Source organism: Dryas octopetala, chromosome 3 (genome assembly GCF_963921425.1).
Source record: "Dryas octopetala chromosome 3, drDryOcto1.1, whole genome shotgun sequence".
NCBI lineage: Eukaryota > Viridiplantae > Streptophyta > Magnoliopsida > Rosales > Rosaceae > Dryas > Dryas octopetala.
Window position 1 is genome coordinate 27,014,011 of NC_141368.1, and position 18,645 is coordinate 27,032,655.

At 31.9% G+C, this 18,645-nt stretch overlaps 1 protein-coding gene across 1 annotated transcript; it reads right to left on the reverse strand.

The window, feature by feature from the left end:
* Nucleotides 1-2,271: 2,271 nt before the first annotated feature.
* LOC147292154 (protein DETOXIFICATION 43-like) lies at nt 2,272-7,022 on the reverse strand. Its single transcript, XM_086234870.1, has 13 exons — nt 6,816-7,022; nt 6,555-6,676; nt 5,883-6,311; nt 5,558-5,751; nt 5,024-5,159; nt 4,463-4,559; nt 4,220-4,320; nt 3,831-3,994; nt 3,598-3,669; nt 3,322-3,438; nt 3,116-3,211; nt 2,913-3,034; nt 2,272-2,491 (listed from the first exon to the last, which is right to left on the reverse strand). Exons 1-13 carry the CDS (start codon nt 6,890-6,892, stop codon nt 2,437-2,439), a joined length of 1,782 nt encoding a protein of 593 aa, XP_086090996.1. The 5' UTR covers nt 6,893-7,022; the 3' UTR covers nt 2,272-2,436.
* Between the last annotated feature and the right edge of the window lie 11,623 nt (nt 7,023-18,645).

Below are 18,645 nucleotides of genomic sequence, written 5' to 3' on the forward strand. Positions count from 1 at the left end.
TGAAACTTTTTAAAATTTAAAATGCCAGCGTTACGAGGTAGTCAAAGTTGACCATATATGTACCCGAAATTAATGAGTCATAGCATAACACAAGTCCAAACAAAGTACACAAAGGAAGCTGTTCTTTCAACCCTTCTGATTTGAAAATGTTGACTAATACGTGTACAAGACATAATATATGGTCAATTATGTATAGCTTATATTGTTATAATATATGTACGGCAAGACATAAAGCATGTTGATTGCATATTGTACTTGTTAAGTCTTTGATATTTTGTTGGAGCTACCTAGAAATGGGGTCTCCTGAGAAAATGGGGTTCTGGAAAGGACAAGAAGAAGCTCGAGCCTTCCCTGGTTCTTCAATTCCCTGGTAGAGTATCATATATATATATATATATATATATATATATATATAGAGGTGCGTATGATGTCTTCTATTTCAAGTCCTACCAAAACCACCAAAGGACAAGTCTCCTCCAAGATAAAAGGTGGTCAAACTATGCAAAGACCATGGCCACTCAATGGTTCTAATTAGAATTAAATATCACTTATCTTTAACTCATTTTCTCAATCAACAATTGGCACATAACATGTACACAATATCACATCATCACACATGTCAGGATATCAACTTGCCACATAAGTTAAAAACAAATATTGATAAAAAAAATTGGGTTGTATACAATATAGCATTTTCCTAAAACTTATGGCAGGTTTGTTAAAAATAACCCATTAACAAACTGAAGCTCCAGTGTGAAATTTATTTATTTATTTTTTTTTTTCAAGAGTAAGACTATTACCAATAGGGGTAGGCATTTAACGGATAAATCCGACTAAATCAAACTATTAGGAGTGGTTTGGTTATTTTTTTACACAACAAAAATATATATTTTTTGTTTATAAACTAAACCAAATTGCTATTTGTGGTTCAGTGAGCTATTTGAGCTATTTGAGCTATTTGCAAATTGTCTAAACCAGACAAAATTGATTAGGATTAGTTTAATTTTGTTATACCCATTACAATTCATTTCTACCCCCTCCTTTTTATTCCCTTCCCTTCTCAAACGCAACCTCTTCCTAGTCAATGCATCAATCTCTTTCCTCTCTTCACAACTTATTCTCACTCATCTTCTTCATTTTTTCAACTTTTATTCTCTTCATCTTCATCTCTCCCTTATGTTGTTCATTTTTGTCCTTTCTTCCCAAACCACTCAAACAGACAAATGAATGACTTAGTTTTCTTTGGTTGGGCATAGGGTTATGTTGGTTTCGGATTGGGAAAAATCTGAATTGATTTGATTAATTGGTTCGGTTTAGTTTGTAGTTTTAGGCAAAATCCAAACTGCCCACCCCTAGACTTAACAATTGTAGTTTAGATTTTTTATTTATATTTTTACAACTTTAAATAAAGAAGTTTTATTTTAATATTTTTCTTTAACAAAAGGGTTTTTTATTTTTTTTATTTTTTTATGGAAGGGAGGACAAAAAGGGAAGAGGAGATTAAACTTCAACTGTAAGAGCATGTGCTGTAGCTAAAACCAATGTTTAGCTATAGCTTTTAGCTAAAACCACAAACTTATACATCGGTAAATGTTATAAGTAAGATCTACATATTTAGCTTTTAGCTTTTAGTTTTGAACATGGGACCCAACTCATGACATCCTCCAATCAGCATGTGCCACATCCTTGCCTTTTCTTGGCTTTTGAGCTTGCAATAGCTAAAATTTTACCTAAACTTAACTAAAAATTTAGCTATTGCAATTTTAACTTAGCTAAAATGTTAACCAATGTAGAGAATTTTTGTGGCTTTTAGCTAAATTTTAGCTTTAGCTATTGCTAATAGCTAACCAATGGACATGCTCTAAGGGTAAATACTCTCAACCACTATAGCTACAAAAACCTCCACGATAATTTTTAAAATTTTAAAAAAATTACACTACGTAGCGGTGTATCGGATACACCTAATACTTTTTTGTTCTCATGATGTTATGAATCTACCTAAGGATCGGAAAAATTACATCAACATGTGTTACGATTGCAACATAATTTCTGGTATATAAGGGTTGTACAAGAATTTTTTCTGTCTCTCTCGGTAGAATAACAAGGTATAAATCATATATTTAGTTCCATTTTTTCATTTTAAAACCACAAGACTAAAATTGGGCCTGGTCATTTCCTTCCAAATTTCCAATCCACCTCATCTAAAGTGAGGTATTAAATACAATGACCCTAAAATTATGGTACAATACAATGACAATTACACGAAATATCCTTGACAGGTAACCATGATACAAAATGAGGGAAGATGACACATAGAATGTGTCTGTAGTAATAACATCAACAAAAAGATGAGATAAAGGCAAAAAAAAAAAAAATCATGGAAATTAATACACTGTCTTAAATAATCATATATTAATTACTAGACCGATGAAAGGCCTATGGTGGTGAACGACTCCTGAGAAACCGCCAAGGCCCTGTTCCAGTCCCCATCCTGCAAATATATATAAGTAGCATCCTCAGATCTTGTAATTCAAACTATATGTTAAAATGCTCCAATATCATTTTTTTACTTGTTTCCAGGGTTGTTCTACCATATAGGTTGTATTGTATATGTAATTTAGGTGGATTTATAATAATTTTGTAGTTATGCATAGGGTGTGCACATATATTGTGTGTGTGTCTTTCTCTCATTAGGTGATGAGAGAAATAGACACATAGGGTGTATACACTCATGATGCAGAAGTCTCTTTTGAGAATTTGTGTCTTGGGAAAAGTTTGTAGGTAACAATATGTGGTAGATTCGTAACACTATTCTAGTGCATATGAGCACAAATATAAATGGAACAAACTGTCAGTATCAATAATGGAATGCTGTAGTAGAATAACGCTTATTTGAAATAGAAAGAAATTACCTCCATACACCAGCAAATGTGCGCAGCCCCATATAGATGGTCAAAGCAATCCAGATTCCAACAAAACCATTGGATTTAGAGAGAAGGAACAAGGATACAATGCTTGCTATGGCCACCAGAACCTGATGAAATAAAAATTTTTAGTAAATTGCAAGACTGTTAGTGTCATCTATAGTGGGGTAATGGGCTTATAATAGACTTGCCAATGAGTACGCAGAATATGCAAAGTCAGATGCTCCAAAGTTCACACCATCAAACACAAAAGACAGGGAATTGATCGGTTGTGTAGCTGCAACAAACTGATAGAATATGGAAAACAAATTAATTGCATATTTTTCATTATATAAAGAAGATAATAATAATAATTTTGAGCTTTCTAGATGAGCTATATATATTTATGTATTAATACCGGGAGGCCAATCTTTATAAGGTGCAAAACGTTAACATCTCTAGAAAAGATTCCAGCTCCAAAGTACAAACCAACTCCAACAACAAGAGCAAGCCCGATTCCAAGGATAAAGCTCATCTGCACAACAAATTCCTTCACAAATTAATGCCTAGCACTGATAGTTATCGCGAATGTGAACTTAAACAAAATTTTAAAAAAGAAAAAATCTTCTGGTTCTTCAAATCATGAATGGTTCATAGCAGCCTTTACTGGTATGTGTACAAACTGAATGAGTACCTGTAAGACCCTGGTTGCAGTAGCTGTTGCCTTTTTGTAGTCTTTCTCAGCAAATGCACATGCTAGAATAGCCTAAACAGCAGAGGACAACAACACAAAGATTGTGTAAAATAGTTGTAATAGTAGTAGCTAGTAAGTATGTAATTTGGAAAACAAGTTAATTGTAAGTGTATAATAATTGTGTGCCTTTTAAGTCATACACTCATACCCAAAGTAAATGGAAATTTTGTTACCTGTCCAGCAACAGCCAAACCATCAGCAAGAAGTGATGATGTCAACCAGACCTGCAAGCAAGTCTGAAATGCAGCCATGGGAGTTGAACCAAGCCGCGCAGCCAGTGATGCTGCCAAGGTCACACAGAATGTCACTGCAATCACCCTAGCCAGCAGAAGACTACCTGTGCCCAAGCAACAAACCAGAATTAAACAAAAGCCAACTTTAAGTAATTCTAAAAACCGTTTTAGAGCAAAGAACGAAAGGAGAAGCCAATCCCACATAAGATGAAACTGTTCAAACAGAACACATAACTCATATTAAAAAGCTAATCAAAAGTTTGGTACAATAGTTGCAGTCAAAGAAAATATGTGTGGATGAACATATCCAAATCTTTCAAGCTCATTACCATTCTTCAGAAACCGGCCAAACTGCAAGTCTTTTAAACTTGGAGGTAAGAGATCAACTTTTGTTGTCAAGATTAAGAAGAGGATCAGTGTCATCAAGTACCTAAAACGATATCAAGTTAACACTTTACGACAAAAGATGCATAGAATTAATATTAAAAATACGAACGGTGAGACTTCAATAGAAGTTGCAAATGTGAATTAACAATAACAAGCAATAACATAACAAGGGTGACACTACTCACTGAGAAAGAACATGTGCAATAGCTGCACCTCTGATGCCCAAACCGCAGACAAAGATGAGTAATGGATCCAAGGCAATGTTGATTGCATATCCCACAACTAGAATAAGACCAAATGAAACAAATACACTAGAGTTAGACAAAAATTCTTAGTCACCAACATATATATATATGTATATGTAGGATTTTTCTCAAGTGCCGATGATTTGCACTTTTTTTTTTTGCGGATGCGTATAGGATGACGTGCTTCTATACAATAGGATGATGTGCTTCTATACAAGAATACGCATCCGCAATTGCAAAAACAAAATAAATGTGGACATCCTTTCTAAGGGAGTGTATATATGTATATGTATATCTGCGTGCGTGCACACATAACAGATTGTTTTGATTTTGATTGAGGATTCACAAACTTTGAGACAGGAAAATTTCTTTGCAAGTTTGATGTACATGTCTAGATATATAACTCTAATTTCCATGTTTATGGTGTTCTCAACCAGCATTTTCTGTTAGTATATTTCAAAATCACTTTAGTAATATAATAATCTCAATATTAAAGCCTACCAATGACATATAGAGGAGTTGTGGTATCCTTAAGCCCTCTGAAGATCCCTTGCATGGCCAATGTAAGAAGAACTGCAGGTGCACCGATCGACCTTACTCTTAAGTACTTCTGTGCTGGACCTAGCATAGGGGATCCCTGCTCCATGACAACAGCTTTAATTATTTCCCTCATTTAATAATGAAGAGCTTAAATTAAATACAATATTCATTTTTGATAAATACACATTCAGAAATGGCATATACTTTGGAAACCTATAAAAAGTTTCAACACCAAAATTTAGATCAACATGTGATGGCAAAGTCCAACACCAAAAAACCTGAATGAATGAATGATAGACATGATTTGGCAGTGCCTAACTGTGTAATCAAGTCACAAAAATAAACCAAATAATTTTTGCAAATTTCAGAGACCACATAGTTTAAGTTCTTATATATGTTCTCTTTCATTGATTTGTTTCCATATCTTCAAATTGAATACATCATTTTTTTCAGTACTTGTAGTATTCACTTTTTATATATATTAAAATCACTTACAGGTTTCACACCCATCACACCCAGGAGAGCTTTGGCACCAAACATGAGAAATATAGCTTGCAAGAGACCAAGTACTGCACCAAAGATTAGTGCTGTTGATGCTGAAGCAATATGCCTCTTCTCTTTCTTGATTTTTGCCTTCTTATTGTTGCTCATAAGAACAGAAGGATGACTGTCCATAATTTTTTTGGAATCTAATCAAAGAAAAACACCAATCCTAAATGTCAGAGTGATAACATTATTTTGAGTTCTTGGCATATCTGTCAGACAGCTAGAGAGTTAGTGAGTCAAGTGAGGGAGAGTGAGAGAGAGAGAGAGAGAGTACCATTTCCTTGTGGATCATTGTTCTTAGAAGCATTTCTCTCTGCATTCTCAGGCTTAACATTTTCTGCTATGGATGTTTGTGATACACTGCTTTCAGCTACTCCCTTGTCCGAGTTCTCATGCCCATCATTCTCACCATTTTCCTTGGCTGCACCATTTTCCATGCCCTCAAGTGCATCATCATCATCTGCCACGGGCTCTTTCATTTTATGAACTTTTTCTTTGGAAGCCCCTTTTTCCATGTCATCAAGCTGCATGTCTGATCTCTTTTCCAAGTTCTCACCTTTTGCTGACTTGAGGTTAAGTTTTGAAACAGTATCTTCCTCGGCAACAAAAGAAGTTGTAATGCTGACCAAAGGGAATATAGTAATCCTTGAAGCTTGATTGAACAAGGCAATAGATACTCCTGCTGCGGCGAGCTCCACTGGACCTATAGAAAAAAAAAAATCATCTTTCTGATCCCCCCACTTGAAACAAACATCGCGCCTAATATAAATTGATAATCGTAATTATCTTTCGATAATACATTGTCTAGTGAAGACTAATTAGTGTTGCCAAACACCATACAAGTATATCATATTATGGACATGCAGACATTAATGAAAACAAAATTGTGTCCTAAAAATGGAATCCTACAAAGTGCGCGCCTGTCAAGAAAACAAAAGAAGCATACCTATATGACCAATGAATGCTGTGTCAATCAAAGAAGCAACAGGATCAGCAGCTACAGCCAGAGCAGCAGGGAATGCAATCTGTAGTATCTCCTTACCAAGCACATCCCATTTGAAAACACGCCTGCAATCAATCACGTTCGTAAAACCAATTAGTTCACAGAAACATGTATAGATTAGTTTGCAGAGCACAAACTTAGAGAGACGGAGAAAGAGAGAGAGAGATAAAAGTACTAAAAGTTGAACATTAATTGCAACTTTACCTTGCATCCCTGAAGAAAACACCAACAGGCATCTTCCACTTGCTCACTGGTTCATGCAAATCTTGCTCCTCAGCCATGCTTTGGTTGATAGCTGCTGTCAGTTCAAAATGTATCAAGGTTCGTCAATACGATTCGAGTTTGGATGACACCACTTAATAAAAATGCACTTCTCACAGTCTATGTTCAATGTAACTGCCAACTATCTGAGACCAAGAAATCTCATAAGATCGATCCCAAGAAGGGTCAGATAATGTGAGTTCAGTTATAACAAGGGTGATATCTCAGCACAGTAGTGCCTCAGATGTCAGAAAATCTAAATGTGACAAAAGGTACAAAAAACACTACAAGTTTGAAGTGGATTTATAGTCCCATCACCACTTAAGTCGGTGATATATGATACAACTTTCCTCAGTTATGTTGTTTTGTACACTGAGCATCAATGAATAGAAAGTCTCAAACATGTTATCTTTTGCATATAAAAATACCAACCTTGGCGAGGAATTCAAAGTTGGAGCAGGGGACCTGTTAAGAGTTTTTCTTAGGTAACTGTTTGTAAAAATTATGTGCTGTTAAACCATCTAACCCCAAACTAATCAGTAGTAATGGGTAGATAAGCTCCTTACACTGACATCCAATGCTTAAAAAGAAACCAGACAATTCAATTAACATGTTATGTCGCCTGACCAATGGAATGTGGTCAAACTAGATTGACAGTCTAATTCCATAACATAATATGTCAAATACCAAATAAGGAAGCATTATAAATGCTTAAAATGCCTAATATGTGATGTTATATTCTCAACCAGACCGAAATAACCATAGCATAAATATATCCCATAAAGAATTAAAAATAAAAAATAAATAAGGTTGCTGAATTTCAATACCTAAATAGAGCTAGCAAAGGTTACCCGCCAATTATATATTAAAACTCTTGACTATCTATGAATACATAATTAGCAGGTAATCAACATATACAAGGGTGAAACTTTGGATTAAAAGTTTGAATATATTAATAGTAAGAAAATTTGTTCCATGCCATTTGCCATTCGGCTAAGTGGGATTCAGGCAAGGACAAAAATATATAAGTATCTTAAAATAAATAAATAAGGTGTAGTAGTTAAACACAATGCAGAAGAGGAAAGGACAACGTAGGTGTCACCAAACTTAGATACTGCTTGAACCTCCCTTGGTTCTATAAGCCCCTGATAACACCATATCAAGTCATTATGGGGAAGGTGTCTTCTATATCAAGTACCAATAAAAAACTCAAGTCTAATTTTTTGTTCAAACAAGAACACAACGTTCAAAAAGATTGACGAGAAAAAATGATCCTTCAATTCTGTCCATGTCTGTGTGAACCTTCCTAGTAAAGAAGATTCGACCTGTCTTTTTATATGAAAATATATGGGTTCGAATAGTAGACAGCTATGGAGTATGGGATCAATATAATTTTTTTTTGGGTTGTTTTAGTATACTTGTTTTTTATGTGCGATCTTGAAAAGTATGCGTGAGTAAACGAGTGGTTATATTACTTTTGAGGTGTCTGGTTAAATGTAGAAATAAGGAGATGGTATTCATATTGGCCTGTATGGTAGATTGGTAGAAAAGCCCAAACGTTTGTACCTTAACTGCCATTTCCATAAGTTTAAAGTTTAAACTATTAAGATTTAGATTAATAAATATTTTATATTTTAGTACTCTAGCTTTCCAAAATTAAAGGACTCAAGAAGATGACCATAAAATTCTAATTTGAAGTTTTAGGTATAAAGTTGCTTAAATGGAATGTTAACAGTACAATATCTGATTTGTATTAGGATTTATTGTATCCATAGTAATTTCAAATTCAAATGTCATTTTATATATAACTGTGTTTTCAAAGGCATGCCTCATGGCCATGCTCTCACTTGTTCTACAAAAAACATGAAAGACTTGCGCCTTTCTACACAAGGCTTACGCCTAGCGTATGTTTTGTGATAGAAATGAGCAAAGCACAAAAAGTATCAACTTTTGAAACGTTCTTTCTTTAATTTATCTTTTCACTTTTTCTTTTTCACCTTTTTAGTATTATTTGGGTATAATTTGAATACTGAAATGCTGACGAGGCTTATCCATGAACGCTTTGCCTTACACTTTTTCCCCACTACATCTTTTTAGACTTTTATCTATTTAATATTTTTCCAAAAAAATACTGATTAAATATCAAAAACCTATAGGACCTATAGGACTTTGCAGTCTTGCGTCACTACGTTTTGTTGCTCTATCACAATTTTCAAAAACCTAAAATATTGACCGATAAATCTTTTATAATTTTAACATTATAATCACCTAGTCTAGTACTCTTCATAGTATTGAAATCACTTCATAGAATTTACATGGGTACAAATTTTCGTGACCATCTCTATATCTGTGAATGTGTCTTTTTTTTTAACTTATTTACGCTGCTAGTCACATACTCACACGTAACTGCGGATATGACTCATAGAATCAAACAAAGATCTGTGAGAGATGGAGAGTGCAGCCTGCATGCGTATCGTGTGATTTTCATCTACCATGGACAAAATGCTAGGTAGGCAGTTATGAAAAAAACAAAGACAAAAAAAAAAAAAAAAGGTATTGCTAAGGATGTTAAATTTGTGTACCAAATTTTGATCACAAATAATCTGATCCGTGTGTTTTTTTTTTTTAATGAACTAATGGGCTTAAGCAGTTGGAAACAAAACAAAAACCACCTAGGCCTAGTCATGCCTAACAAATCTTTATACAACAACTCATTAACAGAGGGCGATGAGAGTCAAAAATATGTAAACTCAAACTTAACCCAAAAACTAAACTACCAAATTTTAATTATAATAATGTAATCGTATTTTATTGATTCATATCTGAGTTCACTTAAAGAGTTCATTTATTTATAACAAGTAAAATATTGGCACGTGTACATACATACTAATATATCATTTGAAATTCACATTTAATACACAAATTTAGAAGAGTTTCATAATATTTTTTTTAATTAAAAAAAATTAAGATGCTCATAAAAATGAGCGTGGAAAATTGAGGATGTTAAGATGGATATGTACAATAATCACATTTTGAGAAGGTTATAGTTAAGGAAACACATTGGGGACAATGACAGAGATTGACTACCGTAGTCTTATAGAAATAGATGGAGATAATTAGAAAGAATATGGCAATTAATTATGTGTTTTGACAAAAACATTTCCAGCATTTTCAAACGTTGAAATCTATAAGTTTCTAAAACTCTATTTCAAGGAATGATTATGGAATTCAATTCCTAGAATCTGGTTCCGAGAAACAAACATAGCAATAGCTCAATAGAAATTATATCATGACTTATTGGCTTTATGGTATCAAGAAATTATTTTGTCTAATCATAATATTGTCATATAGTGTAATTAATCAACATATTATAATATGGGTGTCATAGTATCAATAACGTTCATCTAAGTTATATTACGTGGATTAGTTTTACCACGTAGTGGTGTTATGATTATATAGAATAATTTCTCATTATTTAAGTTCATTAATTCATCATCAATTATATGCTTATTTGCATTTGGTTGAATATATCATTTTCCAATTTGGACAAGAGTTTGTAACAAAGTGTGACACGTGAACTAGCTAGATTTGCCTCTGATACAAAACTAAAAAATTCATAAAGCACAAATTGCACTTCAGATCAAGACTCAACCAACTAATAATGTAAAACTCTCTCAAAGATGGAAAAATGAAAAACACAAGTTTACTCTTAAGACTTGTGAAAAAGTCGAATATGCTATGTAAATTTGGATGAGAGAATTATGTAAAGCCTATGAGAATTTTCGAAAATCAATTCATGACTGAATGAGTAATGCCCATATTAATTAATTATAGTTGTAAATTAAAGTGACTATTTGAAATGAAATGTCTTTTCTTGAAAGGCAATGGACAGAATTATTCAATACATAACATTTTAATTGTTTCAAAAGTCGCCATCTACATGTACATGGGCTTTCGACCCAAAAAAAAAACATGTACATGGGCTAAGCTTCATTAAGTTTGAATGAAACCCACAAGGACCAATACTAAATCGTATAATAACTTTTCCATTTGAGAAGTTACATGCCTTAAGATTATAAACCATTCTAATTTCCATTCAAATAAATTTTAATAATGAAATATTAAATTTTCCAACAAAAGCAATTATATGAGACTCAAATGTTGTTAAACAATTTGTTGTGGAGTTGCATATCTTGGAATTTGCTCTAAGGCCTCCATATAAGAAAGTTGTTTTTCTAAGTGTTCATAGTGTATACTTTATACTAAAGTAATCTATAGTAGTGGATTTGGTCCAAAAATGTGAGTAGTGGAAGTTGAATAAGTAGCATTGCAATTGGTTTAAGAAATTTTTTTTTTTTTTTAAAGAAACTTATAAAAGATTTGGCATGCGGGTCTTTAGTTGGGAATTTGGGATAGGCACAACCCAGAGGAGACTGGGGAGGGCCCACAAAGGTAGTGGACAAGGCATTGATTAAATGATTAGAATAATATAAACTTCCGTACTTTACCGTCCAGTACGGGACTCGTAGGTTCCTATGGTGTGGGGAGCACTTGTGTGTTTGTGGGCCCAGAGAAAGCCCATTACGGACGGCCGATGCTACAAAATATGAAAACTCGAAGGCATTACAATACCTCTATGTATCTATGCCTTGTGTGGGGAGCACTCGTAGGCATTACATGCAATACCTCTATGTGAGGCCGATGCTACAAAATATGAAAACTCGAAGAAAACGATTGATGAGCAATTCTTGCTATCTAAGTTAGACTTTTTGGTGTATAGAAGGCAATCAAATAATAGTGGATTTCACTTTTTTTTTTTTTTTTCTCAGAATCTGACATATTATAATCAACCTATGATTTAATTTCTAAGCGAAGAAAAAACAAACATGTCAATGGATTTGCATGGAATGTATGTGTTTAATTAATATTAAACTTAAAAGTAAAAAGAGGTGCATGCACCTGTGTAGTATGCAAGCATATTACATGCATGTGGAAGAGAAAGATGCATGAATGAGACACAAAGAACTAAGCAGCTCCATGCGAGAAGCATGCATGCATATATAGATCATGAATAAGAAGCACTTGAAAGTTGAAAGCAACATGTATGTATATATATATAGGGAGTGAAGGACAAGGAAAGGAGAGCTTATCATTGATTTGCATACCTTTGCGCTAGCTTATTGTTGATCTCTGTGCACACACAGACACACAGCATGCACAGAGCAAAGCTATCAGCTCTTTTCACCAACTTAGTTATTTCTTTTGCTAATTGCTAGCTCAATTTCCTTCCACACAAAGCCCTAACTAGGCTTTTATAAGTACTCTTCCCTCACTCTCTTATCTCTATATAGCTCCAAAATAAATAAATAAAAGAAATGGTAATGCATAACACACACAGAGAGAGAGATAGAGAGAGAGAGAGAGAGGGGCACACAAGTTTCATTCTTTTAAGAGTCAAGAAAAGCTCTACTTGTTTTTTTTTTCAGTATTTTAATTTTAGTTATGAAAAGATAAAATGAATTCCTATATTTTTTGAGTATAAATAGAATTATATAAATTATTAAATTTATATTACACGATTAAATTAAAAATAGCAGTGAATCCAAATTCAAGAAAGATACTCACAAAAAGAAAGCTAAAGACGCAAAAAGATTTGGATTACCAATCCTTGGACGACAGCGCTGCAATTTTGGCTAGAGATTTGTATAAATTTGCAGAGGCTCACGAACGAGTTTAGTTAGATTCATGAAAAGGTGGGTAGTCCACCACCAACGTAAGCTAGCCACAAATTTCTACTTATTTATTTATTTAATTATATATATGATTTAGTTCTTGTCCTATTTGTGATACAAAATGAAGTGCTTCTAGCTGGTAGCAATCAAACCTTTTTTGCAAATGTGGGCTACGTAGGATTCCCAATACCCCAATTATATGGCTGGAATTGCTATATATATATATATATATATATATTCCCCGATCGTGACCTAATTTTTACCGGCTACACATTCTCTATCATGTATAATTGGTTAATTTTATTATCTATTAATTAAGTTTCTAATCAAGAGTCATTTCTGCAAAAAAAAAAAAATAGATAAAATAGAAACCATTAAAACATCTATTGTGATGGAATAAATAAACAAATATAATGATTTCAGTAAACACTTGAAATGATGATTATTTAATTTTAATTGAACGACTTCCGATTAGTCTAATTTTTGCAAAGATGATTTTTGAATTGAGACATGGAAAATATACTACCTCGATTATCAAATTACAATGCGGAGCGGGTTCCACAAACAAGTTTATTTAAGGAATCCTTAGGCTCACTCTATATTGTATTTCAATGATTTGAGCTGTCTATTTTTTAGGTCTCTATGCAAAGACCATTTCAACAAAAAATTAAATATATTAAAACTATTTAACAATTGATTAAATGGTCATCATTTCAAGTATTTGTTAAAAAAATAACGTTTGTCTATTTATTTGGTCAAAGTTGAATACCGTAATGCTTTTTAATTTGTCTAATCAGTTATAAAAATAATCTTTAAATATAAGCTTAAAAAATAAATAATTAAAATTATTAAAATATAATATAAAATGAACCACACGATAAATCTTTAAGCAAGTAATACACTCATTGGCTCACCTCATCCTGCACGGAGGATCAGATAAATGTAAAAAATAAAGGAGCAGCCTCATTCTATTAGATAAGTGTTTAACATAATAGATGGTAAAAGATAAGTACGTGGAACGAATGAGGACAAAATTTTTAAACTCATAACTATCTGATATTAGATTGAGTTCTTATAATATGTTAAATAATCACGTACTGGCGGGTAGTTGTCTCTAATTACATGATGATGCGACCTGATCTGGATATAATTAACAGGGAAAACTTTGTGCATGCGTGTGGTAATTTCTTAAATCTATTGTGGCAACTATTTTAAAACTGTGCTACGGATGATTGTCATTCACGCAATATATATATATATATATATATAGGATTTAAATCATCTCCTAATCTTGCTAACCTTTTAATTATAAAGTGATACATATTTTTTATAACATATTTTGGTTCACACTTATTAAAAGTTATAATTATCAAATCAAAATAATTAAAAAATAAGAAAAACAAAAAAACCATAAGCCAGCCCTCCCTCCCTCCCTCCCTCCAACTCCTTTCTTTCTCTCTCTTCCCCACCCACGTCACTTCATCCCCCCCTCCCTCTTTTTTCTTCTTCTTCCTCCTCCTCCTCTTTTTTCTTATTTTTCTTTCTCCTGCTCTGAAGATACATATAAAAAATTAAAACAAAAGGCTAAGAATTCAATCCCCCCCATGATTTGTAGATCCCCAAATCCACCCCTCCTTCTTCTTCTTATTCTTCAATACATATATAAAATTTACAAAATAAAAATAAAAAGCCAAAAATCCCCCACTAACAATTTGCAAACCTCCCAAACCTACCCCCTCACATATTATAGTATCTGCAAATTCCTCACACCCACCTCCTTTTTCTTTTTCTTTTTTGTTGTAGATACATAGAATTAAAAGAAAATTATCAATATAAATATATTTTAATTATTTGAAAAAAAAAAACTTTTTTAATTATTTTGATTTCGTAATTATAGCTTTAAATGAGTGTGAACCATAGGATATTATAAAAGACATGTGTCACTCCACAATTAAAAGGTTAGCAAGGTTAGGAGATTAGAGTGCTTAGGAGAGGATCCAAATATATATATATATATATACAATAATGCTCTAAAACTAACTAGATAGTAAATTAATACAAAGCTAACCACCTTGTTGGGTCCACCACACAATGTAACCTCAAAATCCGAACCGTCTATTTTTTAGGCACTACTTCAAAGATCATCCTTATAAAAAATCTCCAAAATCGAAAGTCATTTAGTCATTTGATTATAACAACAACTATTTATATGCTTTTATCGAAAACATTGATCGTCAATTAATTGATCTCAATTAGATGACTAAATGATTTCGATTTAGTTGATTTTTTGCAATGATGATTTTTGAAGTATGACCTAAATAATTGATGGTTCGGATTATGAGATTAGTTATGTGGTGGTCCCAAAAGCATGGTTAGTTTTGTATTAACTTATTAACCAGTTAGTTTTAAAGCATTCCTCTATATATATATATAAATGCTCTAAAGTTAATCAGTTAGTAATATAATAAGGTGCTAACTATCATTTTGGGACTCACTACACAATGTATTTCATGATCCAAACCGTTCATATTTTAGGTCTCCAATTAAAGGTCAACCAAATCATAAATCATTAGCTATTTGATTATCATTACAATCATTTTATGTTTTATTGAAAATCTTGTGTTCATCCATTTACATGAGCACAATTAGCTTATTAATATATATATATATAAACAATAATGTTCTAAAATTAATTGGTCATCAAGTTAATACAAAACTAACTACCTTATTAGACCCACCACACAATGTAATCTCAAATATGAACTGTCCATTTTAGCCCCTACTACAAAGATTATCTCTGTCATAATTTCTAAAATCGGAAGTCATTTAGCCATTTGATTATAATAACAACTATTTATATGTTTTTATAAAAAACAGTGATCGTCTATTTATTTTATCACAATTAGATAACTAAATAATTTTCGATTTAGTTGATTTTTTTCAATGATGATCTTTGAAGTAGGGCCTAAAAAATGAACGGTTCAGATTATGAAATTAGTTATGTAGTGAACTCAAAAGTATGGTTAGCTTCGTATTAATTTGTCAACCAATTAGCTTTAGAATACTCATATAAATAAATAAATATATATATAGAGGAGAGCTCTAAAGCTAATTAATTAGCAAGTTAATACGAAGCTAACCATGCTTTTGAGCCCACCACGTCACATCACTAATTTCATAATTCGAACCATCAATTATTTAGACCCTACTTCAAAGATCATCATTGCAAAAAATCAATTAAATAGAAAATTATGTAGTCATCTAATTGAGATCAAATAAATAAACGATTAGTATTTTCGATAAAAGCATAGAAATAGTTGTTATTATAATCAAATGGCTAAATGACTTCTGATTTTGGAGATTTTTTACATGAATGATCTTTGAAGTAGAGCCTAAAAAATAAATGGTTCAGATTTTGAAATTACATTGTGCAGTGGGCCTAACAGGATGATTAGTTTTGTATTAACTTACTAACTAGTTAGTTTTAAAGCATTTTTTATATATATATATAAAACCCAACCACATATTTGAGAATAAAAGTGTTACTTAAGGTTTGTTTGGTTTATCATTAATGCTGGCATTTAATATTGCGGAGAATACATCAATGCGACTTGTGTATGTGTTTAGAATTTAGAGAGAGAGAGAGAGAGAGAGAGAGAGAGAGAGAGAGTAGTGTTTAGTATGATAATATTAAGGCTCAAGTACATTTACATATATTAACTATATGGTCCATTTCAAATTGGTCCACAAACTATAAAATGCTTCAAATTTTCTCATTAACTATATGGTTCATTTCAAGTTGGTCCACGAAGTATAAAACATTTTAAATTGCCCCATTAACTATATCATTCATTTCAATTTGGTCCACGAACTAACAAAAAACATACAGAATAGTAGATAAAACTAGGTTGACAAAAAAACCGGGCCGAACCAGATTATTTATATACATTTATATATTTTTTATTTATTATATAAAAATTATATAGTTTGAATAAAAAATGTATAAGGTGTTTTTTACCCATGCTGTGTTCAAACCCACGACCACTTGAGAATAGTGAAAGTGTAAATTCTCACTACACCACTTAACCACTTATGATTTTCAAGTACATGCAATATATTTATAAGCATACTGATACTTGAAATATAATAATTTATAAAATTATAATTGGTATTCTACACCATAACCTTATACCCTAAACCATAAAGTCTGAAACGTTATACCTTAAAAATTAACCATATACTCTAATAATTTTAGTATATAAACTATAAATTATAGTTTTGGACTTTTAATAATATTTTTACAATATAGAAACTATAAATTATATAAAATATAAACTAGTAATATTTTAGACTATAAATTATATAAAATATAAAATAGTAATAAAATATATAAAAGTCTAAAAATATTACTAGTTTATATTTTATATAACTTATAGTTTCTATATTGTAAAAATATTACTAGAAGTCCAAAACTATAATTTATAGTTTATATACTAAAATTATTAGAGTATAGGGTTAATTTTTAAGGTATAAAGTTTCAGACTTTATGGTTTAGGGTACAACGTTAATTTTTATTCAAAATATATAATTTTTATATAATAAATAAAAATATATATAAATAATCCGGTTTGGTTCAGTTTTTTTGTCAACCCAGTTTTGTCTACTATTCTGTATGTTTTTTGTTAGTTCGTGGACCAATTTGAAATGAATCCTATAGTTAATGGAGAAATTTGAAATGTTTTATAGTTCATTAACCAACTTGAAATGAACCCTATAGTTAATGAGGAAATTTGAAATATTTTATAGTTTGTAGATCAATTTAAAATGGACCCTATAATTAATGGATATAAATATACTTGAACCTAATATTTACATGGCAGGGTGACAAAATACTTTATATCTAGGCCTAGGCCTAGGAGGCTAGGACCACTTAATTGCATGAAAAGAAAAACATAACTAATGAAATAAATGGTATGTGGACCTGGCCTAGACATTTATGTTTGCACCTAAACTGTGAAGATAAGTACCTATTTCCAATTTTTTTCATTCACACTCCTTTTATTTTTTTATATTTGTTTTTATTAGGCCTTCTACAATAGTGATCCCCAAATACCCAATACCCAAATCAATTTTGGATATTCAAAAAGTATAAAAATATAGATTTTGAGGATCACCAATACAATGGTGTTGAGGCCCAAATATGAGGATATTAATATTTAACTCATTTATTTGTTGGTGGGCCAATCATTTAATTTGATTTTGGGTATAATTTATACCCAAAACTGAGGATAGCTTTTGGGTCTCAAAAAATTAGAGGGATCACATTCCGGCCCATTGTGGTTAGACTATACCCATTTTATACCCAAAAAATGGGTTTGGAGATCAAATTCAGGCTGCATTGTGGAAGGCCTTAAGTGAAATCTCAAATTACCCTTAAACTTTCTTTCCATGTTCCCTGCCTCAAATGATTCTCTTCATAGTAAACAACCCAAATGTCCAAAATTAAAGCACCAACAATCTTTCTAAGAATCCATCCAATGCTCTGAATTTGTTGAATTTTTACAAATTCTAGGAGTAGTAGGACTAGGACTAAGCATGTATGCCTTTCCTATATGTTCGATTAGGTGCTCAATTAATGATTTTTGAAACTAAAACCAAATAAAACATATATATTAAGGCAAAAATGTAATGGTGTTTGCTCAATCTATCTAAGGTTTCTCCTGACACACTTCTGATTGGCATGAAACGATGAAATTAATTGAAGTTCTGAACAAATAGAATACAAGTAGAGAGAGAATGTTGTAGATGAAAATTAATTAATCAAGTAATGAACATAAACAGATTTTCTAAAGAAAATGAAGTTGTTCAGGAAAAAAGGTCTAGGGGTAAATATGAGACTTTACTTAATGAAATTATATGAAAAATATTTAAAAAATAAAAGGAGTGCAAGTGAAGAAAAGTGGAGTGCAAAAATTGTCTCCATTAAAAAATAGGATAATGCTTAAGGTCCGTTAACTTTAGGTACTAAATTGCAATGTTTT

Bases quoted from the DNA above. Each gene is read 5' to 3' on its own strand.
- LOC147292154 (XM_086234870.1), bottom strand. From the start codon at position 6,892: ATGGCTGAGGAGCAAGATTTGCATGAACCAGTGAGCAAGTGGAAGATG. The intron at 4,560-5,023 runs GTAGGCTTTAAT...GTCTTATTCTAG, and splicing joins AACTCCTCTATATGTCATTG to TTGTGGGATATGCAATCAAC. The intron at 3,995-4,219 runs GTAATGAGCTTG...GCTTGGGCACAG, and splicing joins TGGCCGGTTTCTGAAGAATG to GTAGTCTTCTGCTGGCTAGG.